The 12,502-nt window shown below is 43.3% G+C and overlaps 1 protein-coding gene across 2 annotated transcripts in view; it reads left to right on the top strand.

The window, feature by feature from the left end:
* The first annotated feature begins 2,860 nt into the window (after window positions 1-2,860).
* The window catches only part of LOC133549160 (plasma membrane calcium-transporting ATPase 1-like), a 58,436-nt gene continuing 48,794 nt past the window's right edge, over window positions 2,861-12,502 (top strand). For both annotated transcript variants that reach the window (XM_061894324.1, XM_061894323.1), the window contains exons 1-2: window positions 2,861-3,116; window positions 5,840-6,128. In XM_061894324.1, coding sequence (XP_061750308.1) covers window positions 5,933-6,128 — 196 coding nt within the window. In that variant the 5' untranslated portion in view covers window positions 2,861-3,116; window positions 5,840-5,932. The remainder of the gene's footprint in view (window positions 3,117-5,839; window positions 6,129-12,502) is intronic.

Below are 12,502 nucleotides of genomic sequence, written 5' to 3'. Positions count from 1 at the left end.
TATAGCTCCAAACCTGGGTAGCTCAGGACCATGTGGACCAGGACCATCTCTCCCTGTTGACCTGGGCTGTACATCTCTATATCATGTAGACCTGGACCATTTAGACCTGGTCCTAAAAGCTTTGCCGCCGATTCCTGGTCCTAAAGCTTAACTTCATAGCACTCGTCTAAGTAGACTTAGTCCATCTAGACCTGCTGGTCTTATATCTCTGATCCATGTCCCATAATCTCTATAGTACTCTTCTAAGTAGCCTCAGTCCATCTAGTCCTGGTCCTATAGCTCTGATCCCTGTCACAACCTTTATAGTAGTTGTCTAAGTGGCCCTGGTCCATCTGGACCTGGTCCTATAGCCCTTATCCCTGTCTCTGACCTTTACAGTACTGGTTTAAGTAGCCTTAGTCCATCTAACCCAGGTCTTATTGCTCAAGATCCCTGTCCCTGATCTTTACAGTACTGGTCTAAGTAGCCTTAGTCCACCTAGACCTGTAGGTCGTATATCTCTGATCTGTGTTCCATGAACTTTATAGTACTGGCTTAAGTAGCCTTACTCCATCTTGCCCTGTTCTTATCGCTCTGATCCCTGTCCCTGACCTTTTTGGTACTGGTATAAGTACCCTAGTCCATCTAAACCTAGTCATATAACATTGATCAATGCCCCTGGCCTTTACAGTACTTGTCTAAGTACCCTAGGTCTACCTAGGCCTAGTCCTATAGCTCTGATCCCTGTCCCTGACCTCTAAAGTACTGGTGTAAGTATCCTCGGTCCTTTTAGTCCTAGTCCTGTAGCTTTGGTCCATGTACCTGACCCTTACAGTACTGGTCTAAGTAGCCTTGGTCCAACTAGAGGTAGTTCTATAGCTCTGATCCATGTCTCTGACCTTTATAATCCTAGTATAAGTAGTGTTGTTGCATCTAAACCAGGTCATAAAGCTCTGAACTCTCTCCCTGACCTTTATAGTCCTAGCCTAAGTAGTCTCGGTCCATCCAGACATGGTCATACAACTCTGATCCATGCCTCAGACCTCTATAGTACTGGTCTAAGTAGCCTTAGTCCAACTGAGACTTGGTACTATAGCTCTGATTCCTGTCACTGACCGTTATTGTACTGGGCTAAGTATCCTTAGTCTATCTTGACCTGCAGGTCTTATATCCCTGATCCATGCCCCATATTCTTTATAGTACTTGTCTAAATAGCCTTAGTCCATCTAGACTTGGTCCTATGGTGCTGATTCCTGTCACTGATCTTTATAGTACTGGTATAAGTATCCTTAGTCCATCTAGGCCTGCAAGTGTTATATTACTGATCCATGTCCCATAATCCTAATAGTACTGGTCTAAGTATCCTCGGTCCATTCAGTCCCAGTCCCATAGCTCTGGTCCATATACGTAACCTTTGCAGTACTGGTCTAAGTAGCCTTAGTCCATCTAGCCCTGTTCTTATAGCTCTGATCCTTGTCCCTGGCATTTTTGGTACTTGTCTAAGGAGCCTTAGTCCATCTAGCCCGAGTCCTATAACCCATGAACTTCAAAGTATTTGTTCAAGTACCCTTGGTCCATCTATACCTAGTCCTATAGCTCTGATCCCTGTCCCTGACCTCTGAAGTACTGGTCTAAGTATCCTCGGTCCATTTAGTCCTAGTCCTATAGCCCTTGTCCATGTACCTGATCTTTACAGTACTAGCCTAGGTAGCCTTGGTGCATCTAGACCTAGTCCTATAGCTCTGATCCATGTCCCTGACCTCTGAAGACCTGGTCTAAGTATCCTCGGTCCATTTAGTCTTAGTCCTATAGCTCTGATCCATGTCCCTGACCTCTGAAGTACTGGTCTAAGTATCCTCGGTCCATTTAGTCCTAGTCCTATATCTTTGATCAATGCCCCTGACCTCTAAAGTACTTGACTAAGTACCCTTGGTCCATCTAGCCTTAGTCCTATAGCTCTGATCCCTGTCCCTGACCTTTATAGGAATTGTCTAAGTACCCTAGGTCCATTTAATCCTAGTCTTATAGCCCTGGTCCACGTACCTGACCGTTATAATCCTAGTCTAAGCAGTCTTGGTGCATCCAAACCTGGTCCTACAGCTCTGATCCCTGTCCCTGACCTTTATAGTACTTGTCTAAGTACCCTAGCTCTATTTAGTCCTAGTCCTATAGCCCTGGTCCATGTACCTGACCCCTATAATCATAGTCTAAGCAGACTTGGTTCATCTAAACCAGGCCTTACAAATCTGATCCCTCTCCCTGTCCCTCTCTAGTCCTAGCCTAAGTAGCCTTGGTCCAACTAGGCATGGTTGTACATCTCTGATCCATGCCCCTGACCTCTATAGTACTGGTCTAAGTAGCCTTAGTCTATCTCGACTTGGTCCCACAGCCCCATGCTCCTGACCTGGACAGTACGGGTCCAAGCAGCCTGGGTTCGTCCAGACCTGGTCCTACACCTTTGATCCATGCCCCCTGACCTGAACAGTACTAGTCCAAGCAGCCTGGGTTCGTCCAGGCCTGGTCCTATAGCCCTGTTCCATGCCCCTGACCTGGACAGTACTTTCCAAGCAGCCTGGATTCGTCCAGACCTGGTCCTGCAAGCCCTGATCCATGCCCCCGACCCTTATAGTCCTGGTCTAGGTAGCCTTGGTCCATCAAGATCTGACCTCACAGCTCTGACCTATGTATCCACGGTCCATGCAGCCCTGATGCGTAAAGACCTTGTAGACAAGAACCACGTACACCGCCTCCACCCCACTCCCAAAGGTGTTGCACGTGCATGTGGGCGGAGCTCCCGGGTGGGCGGAGCTCCCAGGGGGGGGGGGGGGGGGGCGGAGCTCAGTAGTGTGGCCACAGATTGTCTAATTAGATTAGGCACGGCTTTCCTCAGATAATCATGTAGCAAGCTCCTGTTTTTTCCTGCCGTGGAAAGAAGCCTGCGAGCTCGCTGAAAGACAAACCGCCTCTCTGACCCGTGCGCCGCTTCGAGGACGCCAATGTGTGTGTTGCGTGTGTGTGTGCGTGCGTGAGTGTGTGTGTGCGTGTGTGTGTGTGTGTGTGTGTGTGTGTGTACATAATGGCCACTTTCAGGAGGCGCTAAGACCCGCTGCTCACTAGAGGCCATGGAGGAAGTTCATGTAAGTATTATTATTATTTCTATTATCATCCATCTTTTTCTGCTTGTCCAAAGTCAGGTTGCGGGGGCAGCAGCCTAAGCAGAGAAATCTCGACTCCCCTCACTATTGTTATTATTATTATTATTGCTGTTGTTATTATTAGTTATTGCTAGTCATTGTTTGTAGAGGATTGTGTGTCATCAGCTGCTTTGTTTACTAGACATTGTCCTATTCTCATCTACGCTTTAATACCTTTTTGTTTTAATTTAAAAAAATAAAAAACAATTGTTGAATTTTTTTTTTCACATTTTAAAAATGTTTATGTATTTTTTTTATTTTATGATAATTTGTAAAAAAAATATTTTATATTCACAATGTACTACCTTTTTACATTACTACTGCATACAGTGTCTTATTTGCATGTATTTTGTGGGAGTCAGCACAGGGTTCGCCATCCGAGCTTTGTGACGTGTGTGTGAGTGTGTGTGTGTGTGTGTGCGTGCGTGCGTGCGTGTGTGTGTGTCGTGACTTCTGCTCGGTCCGTTCCCCTTCCTCCTATTCCATACGTCCGATTCTCCCTCGCTCAGATTAAGGCTGTGCTGACTGATTGACACAGATTATGCCGGAGGTCACCGCTTGCCAGCAACACACACACACACACACAGAAACACACACACACACACACACACACACGCATACATGCACGCACACACACACGCACACACATACACGCATACGCACGCATAGACAGCGTCCGTGCTCCCAAAATCCGAAACATTTGGATAGTAGTCCGTTCCAAATGGATCCAACGAAAACCAAAGTGTACAAAACCCAAAACCGGTGAAGTTGGCACGTTGTGTAAACGGTAAATAAAAACAGAATACAATGATTTGCAAATTATTTTCAACTTATATTCAATTGAACTGCAAAGACAAGATATTTAACGTTCCAACTGTAAAACTTTGTTGTTTTTTGCAAATATTAGCCTGCAACATGTTTCAAAAAATCTGGCACAAGTGGCAAAAAAGACTGAGAAAGTTGAGGAATGCTCATTTAAACACTTTATTTGGAACATCCCACGAGTGAACAGGCTAATTGGGAACAGGTGGGTGCCATGATTGGGTATAAAAGCAGCTTCCATGAAACGTTCAGTCATTCACAAACAAGGATAGGGCGAGGGTCACCACTTTGTCAACAAATGCGTGAGCAAATTGTTTAAGAACAACATTTCTCAACCAGCTATTGCAAGGAATTTAGGGACTTCTTCATCTACGGTCCGTAATATCATCAAAAGGTTCAGAGAATCTGTAAGCACCAAGGCTGAAAAGCAACATTGAATGCCCATGACCTTCGATCCCTCAGGCTGTACTGCACCAAAAAGCGACATCAGCGTGTAAAGGATATCATCATGTGGGCTCAGGAACACTTCAGAAAAGCACTGTCAGTAACTACAATTGGTCTCTACATCTGTAAGTGCAAGTTAAAACAATACTATGAAAAGCGAAAGCCATTTATCAACAACACCCAGAAACGCTGGGCCTGAGTTCATCTAAGATGGACTGATGCAAGGTGGAAAAGTGTTCTGTGGTCTGACAAGTCCACATTTAAAATAGTTTTTGGGAACTGTGGAGATTTTGTCCTCCGGAACAAAGAGGTAAAGAACCATCCGGATTGTTCTAGGCGCAAAGTTGAAAAGCCAGCATCTGTGATGGTATGGGGGTGTATTAGTGCCCAAGGCATGGGTAGCTTACACATCTGTGAATGCACCATTAATGCTGAAAGGTACATACAGGTTTTGGAGCAACATATGTTGCCATCCAAGCAACGTTATCATGGACGCCCCTGCTTATTACAGCAGAAAAATTTAATTCGGGCTCGGCTGAAAACTGTATCATGATATGTGTGTTTTATATCGATAAGTGTTGATATTTTTTATGACTTATTTTAGCGAGTAGCCCCTCAAGTACCACCTTAATGAGCAACATTAAAACACAGTAGCGTAGTAGGCCTACGTATGCATTAAAACAAGATTTTATTGAACAACATTGGATTTTTTGGGCCACTGTAACGTTACACAGTTTGAAGAGTAACACTGAGTTTGAATATTTGGTGTACCGCTAGATGGAGCCACAGTTTGAGAACCCCAGTTTGATTCAATGTCAGGTTTATGATCCAACAAGACAGCAAAAACATTTTATGAAGTAACATGATTTGTTTTTTGCAAATATTAGCCTGCAACATGTTTCAAAAAACCTGGCACAAGTGGCAAAAAAGACTGAGAAAGTTAAGGAATGCTCATTTAAACAATTTATTTGGAACATATCGATAAGTATTGATATTTTTTATGACCTATTTTACGAAGTAGCCCCTCAAGTACCACCTTAATGAGCAACATTAAAACACAGTAGCGTAGTAGGCCTACGTATTCATTAAAACAAGATTTTATTTCACAACATTAAATTTTTTGGGCTACTGTAACGTTACACAGTTTGAAGAGTAACACTGAGTTTGAATATTTGGTGTACCACTAGATGGAGCCACAGTTTGAGAACCCCAGTTTGATTCAATGTCAGGTTTATGATCCAACAAGACAGCAAAAACATTTTATGAAGTAACATGATTAAAAAATGATCTGTCCCAGGGTCAAGCTGTGGCTTCTAACCCTGTTCAAGTGTAAAAAGAAGTGCGACTGATTAAATATCCACTGCAGTCTGATGACGTTGCTTCCCACGTTTGATCCACAGTCACAGAGTCCAGGCCAGACCAGGGCGGCGCCCCGGGCCGAACACTGAGTGCGCGTTCTTCCCGCTAGGCCTGAGTGGCGCACGGAAGGCGACATGGCCAACAGCTCTTTCCGCGACGCCAAACATGGCCGCCGCGGCGAGGCCTACCTGGACGCGGAGTTCAGCTGCTCGCTGAAGGAGCTGCGCTCGCTCATGGAGCTGAGAGGGGCCGAGGCCGCCGCCAGGATCCAGGAGGTCTACGGAGACGTGAACGGACTTTGTGCCAGACTCAGAACCTCCCCAGTTGAAGGTAAGGTCAATCAGACCTTGTTGGACAGTTGTATGCTTCTACAAACCCCGTTTCCATATGAGTTGGGAAATTGTGTTAGATGAAGTGAAGTGAAGTGAATTATATTTATATAGCGCTTTTCTCTAGTGACTCAAAGCGCTTTACATAGTGAAACCCAATATCTAAGTTACATTTAAACCAGTGTGGGTGGCACTGGGAGGAGGTGGGTAAAGTGTTTTGCCCAAGGACACAACATCAGAGACTAGGATGGGGGAAGCGGGAATCGAACCTGCAACCCTCGAGTTGCTGGCACGGCCGCTCTACCAACCGAGCTGTATCGCCCCTGATGTAAATGTAAACAGAATACAATGATTTGCAAATCATTTTCAACCCATATGCAGTTGAATATGCTACAAAGACAACATATATGGTCCGTCACTTCATTTAATGTGGTCCGTCGTTTCATTTATCGTGGTCCGTCACCTCATTTAATGTGACCCACCACGTCATTTAATGTGGTCTGTCACCTCATTTATTGTGGTCCGTCACCTCATTTAATGTGACCCACTACATCATTTAATGTGGTCTGTCACCTCATTTATCGTGACCCACCACATCATTAATGTGGTCTGTCACCTCATTTATACTGGTCCGTCACCTCATTTAATGTGACCCACCACATCATTTATCATGGTCTGTCACTTCATTTAATGTGGTCCGTCACCTCATTTATCGTAGTCCGTCACTTCATTTATAGTGGTCCGTCACCTCATTTAATGTGACCCACAACATCATTTAATGTGGTCTGTCACCTCATTTATCGTGGTCCGTCACCTCATTTATCGTGGTCCGTCACCTCATTTAATGTGGTCTGTCACCTCATTTATCGTGGTCCATCACTTCATTTATAGGGGTCCGTCACCTCATTTAATGTGACCCACCACATCATTTATCATGGTCTGTCACTTCATTTAATGTGGTCCGTCACCTCATTTATCGTAGTCCGTCACTTCATTTATAGTGGTCCGTCACCTCATTTAATGTGACCCACAACATCATTTAATGTGGTCTGTCACCTCATTTATCGTGGTCCGTCACTTCATTTATCGTGGTCCGTCACCTCATTTAATGTGGTCTGTCACCTCATTTATCGTGGTCCATCACTTCATTTATAGGGGTCCGTCACCTCATTTAATGTGACCCACCACATCATTTATTGTGGTACGTCACCTCATTTATTGTGGTCCGTCACCTCATTTAGTGTTACCCACAACATCATTTAATGTGGTCTGTCACCTCATTTATCGTGGTCCGTCACTTCATTTATTGTGGTCTGTCACCTCATTTAACGTGACCCACCACTTCATTTATTGTGGTCCGTCACCTCATTTAATGTGACCCACCACATCATTTAATGTGAGCTATCCCCTCATTTATCGTGGTCCGTCACCTCATTTATTGTGGTCCGTCACCTCATTTAATGTGACCCACCACATCATTTAACGTGGTCTATCACCTCATTTATTGTGGTCCGTCACCTCATTTAACGTGGTCTGTCACTTCATTTAATGTGGTCTGTCACTTCATTTATCGTGGTCCGTCACCTCATTTAATGTGAGCCACCTCATCATTTAATGTGGTCTGTCACCTCATTTATCGTGGTCCGTCACTTCATTTACTGTGGTCCGTCACCTCATTTAACGTGTCCCACCACGTCATTTAATGTGGTCTGTCACCTCATTTATCGTGGTCCGTCACTTCATTTATTGTGGACCGTCACATCATTTAATGTGACCCACCACATAATTTAATGTGGTCTGTCACCTCATTTATCATGGTCCGTCACTTCATTTATTGTGGACCGTCACCTCATTTAATGTGACCCACCACGTCATTTATTGTGGTCTGTGACCTCATTTATCGTGGTCCGTCACTTAATTTATTGTGGTCCGTCACCTCATTTAATGTGACCCACCACATCATTTAATGTGGTCTGTCACCTCATTTAATTTGACCCACCACATCATTTAACGTGGTCTGTCGCCTCATTTATCGTGGTCCGTCACTTAATGTATTGTGGTCCGTCACCTCATTTAATGTGACCCACCACATCATTTAATGTGGTCTGTCACCCCATTTATCGTGGTCCGTCACTTAATTTATTGGGGTCCGTCACATCATTTAATGTGACCCACCACATCATTTAACGTGGTCTGTCACCTCATTTATTGTGGTCTGTCACCTCATATAATGTGACCCACCACATCATTTAATGTGGTCTGTCACCTCATTAGTTGTTTCTCCTGTCCGAGAAAGACTCTTTTGGGTTATACTTGTATAGCGCTTTTCTACCTTCAAGTTACTCAAAGCGCTTTGACACTATTTCCACATTCACCCATTCACACACTGATGGCGCGAGCTGCCATGCAAGGCGCTAACCGGCACCCATCAGGAGCAAGGGTGAAGTGTCTTGCTCAGGACACAACGGACGTGACGAGGTTGGTACTAGGTGGGATTTGAACCAGGGACCCTCGGGTTGCGCATGGCCACTCTCCCAACCTCTTGTGTTCCTGCAGCACACAGAAGGAATATGGTCCAACATCAGTTACCCCTGACCTTATTTCCAGCAATGACTCACAGGCTCCTCCCCCTGGCGTGTCCCTCATTAGTAAACCCGGTCCGGCACTTAAGTCTGGACTCTGGTCCTGCCTGAAGGACTGTAGATGTGCGACGGTCAAAGTCGACCGACACCGGAAGCTTCTGTTGGTCCTGCGTTTCCGGTTCACCTTCCCGAGGCAAACTCCACTTTACGTAATGTTCATGAAGGCAGCGTTTCCTACAGACTGAGTAGTCCTCAGAGGATTTATTAGAAAAGTGTAATGTTATGTTAAATACATTCATAATATGATCCTATAGAAATCTTATTGCAATATTTTAGTGAAATTGTATTTAATTTCGGTCCCAAATGTAAAATGAGGACAAACACATTTAAAACATACAAACATTGTACATGAATACATAAAATCATCCATAAAATAAATATTTCATAATATACACTTTCAATTGAGGCGACTGTATTATGTTTATGACAATGTAGTACTCTAAAATGGTTACTTTTAAAACATATGTCAAAGGTCTGACTTTTACTAAAAAAGTATGCAGAGCTAATGATGCTATAACTGCATTTGAAATATACCCGTCATTTTTTTTTTTATTGCGCCTCACACACAGAACTTACAAACAGAAACAGTGTGGAAACAGAAGAGGGATAATGGACGTATTTTGGCGTCAAAACTAACAATAAAGCTGGCGCTCATCAGCTGGTGCTTCTTAACTGTCTATGTGACGTCAAGGCTTGGTTATCCCAGAATTTTTTAATAATGAATGAGGGAAAAACGGAAATTTTTGTTTTTGGTCCGGCCCTTACTGACTTGGGACCATTGCAAAATCATGTGCGTCCCAAAGTCACCAGCCTTGGCGTCACTATAGACAGCGATTTGAAAACTAGACAAACAAGTCAATGGCGTTTTAAAATCGTGTTTTTATCACCTTCGTCTTTTAGTAAAGGTTAAACCGTTTTTATCTTTTAACCTTTTTGAACAAGTCGTGCATGCTTTTATTTCAAGTCAACCTGGACTACTGCAATGCACTTTATGCTGGCATTAGCCAAAAAGCTCTCTCCCGGTTGCAGTTAGTCCAGAACGCGGCAGCAAGACTTTTAACAGGGGCCAGGAAACGCCAGCATATAACCCCAATTCTTCAGAGTTTGCACTGGCTCCCTGTTCATTTTAGAATTGAATTTAAAACATTGCTGTTTGTTTTTAAATCTTTACATGGACTGGCACCTCAATATATCTCGGACCTCATCCAAATTTACATCCCTGCGCGCGCTCTGAGGTCCGAGAGCCAGCTCCAGCTCGTGGTGCCCAAGACCAGACTTAAGACCAGGGGAGACAGGACCTTCTCTGTGGTCGGCCCTAAGCTCTGGAACACTCTGCCGCTCCATGTTCAAACTGCTTCCACAGTGGAGTGTTTTAAGTCTCGTCTTAAGACCCACTTTTATTCTTTGGCTTTTAACACTACGTGAGTTGTGTGGTCCTCTGTTCTCTGTTGTCCTCTGTGTTTTTTATACAATTTGATTTTTATTTTACTGTTTTAATTGATTTTACCTTTTAAAATAGTTTTTAATCATATTTGTTTTTATATTGTTTTTATCGGTTTTATTTTTATTCATTTTTTGTTTTATTCAGTCATTGGTGGAGCATAATATTGTTTTTAACATGGCTGTGCAGCACTTTGGAAACTTTATTGTTGTTTAAATGTGCTATATAAATAAAGTGGATTGGATTGGATTGGATTAAAACATAGCTAGCTCATAGCGGTTGGCTAGCTATTACTTATCTACTGGTTAATATCCGTTTACAGTGTTTTAGCTACTTCTAAATAAAAAATTCTGGCCTCCGTGGCGACAAATAAAGTGAGTTTCTTACAAGTATCATCCCTGCAGGACGAGGAATAGCTAAACTTGCTTCACCGTATAAGGATACAATAGCTAACCGCTAACATCAAGCTAGCGGTGAATGTAAACAAATGGTTGGATCCGTGTGAATTTATAAAAATAGTAATATTTGTAAAGAGAGACAACGTTGATGTCTAACGTTGGATTTAGTTTGTTGGTTGGGAAATTACCAAAATCTCAATTGTCAAAATCAACGTCACAACCTGACATTGAAAAAAACGTCAAAAGCTATGTTGTTTCAACGTTGTATTTGTGTTGTACAATATTGGTTGGAAAATGACTGAATTTCAATGGTCAAATCAACATCAGAATCCAACATTGATTAAACGTCGTCAAAAAGCATTTTGTTTCAATGATGTAATAACGTTGTAGAATAATAGTTGGGAAATGACCAAATTTCAATGGTCAAATCAACGTCACAACCCGACACTGATTAAATGTCGTCAAAATCAATGTTGTTTCAAGGTTGTATTTGTGTTGTACAATATTGGTTGGAAAATGACCAATATTCAATGCTCAAATCAACGTCAGAATCTGACATTGATTAAGGGTCGTCAAAAAGCATGTTGTTTCAATGATGTAATAATGTTGTAGAATATTGGTTATGAAATGACTAAATTTCAATGGTCAAATCAAGGTGAGAATCCAACATTGATTAAACGTTGTAATAAAGCATGTTTCTTTCAATGTTGTATTATTGTTGTAGAATATTGGTTGGGAAAGGACCAAAATTCAATGTCAATGAATCAATGTCACAACATGACATTAATTAAACGTCGTCACAAAGCATGTTGCTTCAACGTTGTATTTGTGTTGTAGAATATTGGATGGAAAAATAACCAAATATCAATGGTCAAATCAACGTCACAACCCGACATTGATTAAACGTTGTCAAAAAGCATGTTTCTTTCAACGTTGCATTTGTGTTGTAGAATATTGGTTAGAAAAATGACCACATTTCAATGGTTTTCATTTCAACGTCACAACCCGACATTGAATAAACTTTGTCAAAAAGCATGTAGTTTTAACGTTGTATTTGTGTTGTACAATATTGGTTGGAAAATAACCAAAATTCAATGATCAAATCAACGTCACAACCTGAAATTAATTAAACGTCGTCAAAAGCCTTGCTGTTTCAACATTGTATTTCTAATATTGGTTCGAAAATGACCAAAATTCAATGGTCAAATCAACGTCAGAATCCAACATTGATTAAACGTCGTCAGAAAGCATGTAGTTTCATCCATCCATCCATCCATCATCTTCCGCTTATCCGAGGTCGGGTCGCGGGGGCAACAGCCTAAGCAGGGAAACCCAGACTTCCCTCTCCCCAGCCACTTCGTCTAGCTCTTCCCGGGGGATCCCGAGGCGCTCCCAGGCCAGCCGGGAGACATAGTCTTCCCAACGTGTCCTGGGTCTTCCCCGTGGCCTCCTACCGGTTGGACGTGCCCTAAACACCTCCCTAGGGAGGCGTTCGGGTGGCATCCTGACCAGATGCCCGAACCACCTCATCTGGCTCCTCTCGATGTGAAGGAGCAGCGGCTTTACTTTGAGTTCCTCCCGGATGGCAGAGCTTCTCACCCTATCTCTAAGGGAGAGCCCCGCCACACGGCGGAGGAAACTCATTTCGGCCGCTTGTACCCGTGATCTTATCCTTTCGGTCATGACCCAAAGCTCATGACCATAGGTGAGGATGGGAACGTAGATCGACCGGTAAATTGAGAGCTTTGCCTTCCGGCTCAGCTCCTTCTTCACCACAACGGACCGGTACAACGTCCGCATTACTGAAGACGCCGCACCGATCCGCCTGTCGATCTCCCGATCCACTCTTCCCTCACTCGTGAACAAGACTCCTAGGTACTTGAACTCCTCCACT

Source organism: Nerophis ophidion, linkage group LG03 (assembly GCF_033978795.1).
Source record: "Nerophis ophidion isolate RoL-2023_Sa linkage group LG03, RoL_Noph_v1.0, whole genome shotgun sequence".
In the NCBI taxonomy this organism is placed as follows: Eukaryota; Metazoa; Chordata; class Actinopteri; order Syngnathiformes; family Syngnathidae; genus Nerophis; species Nerophis ophidion.
This window is presented reverse-complemented; position numbering and strand designations above follow the sequence as displayed.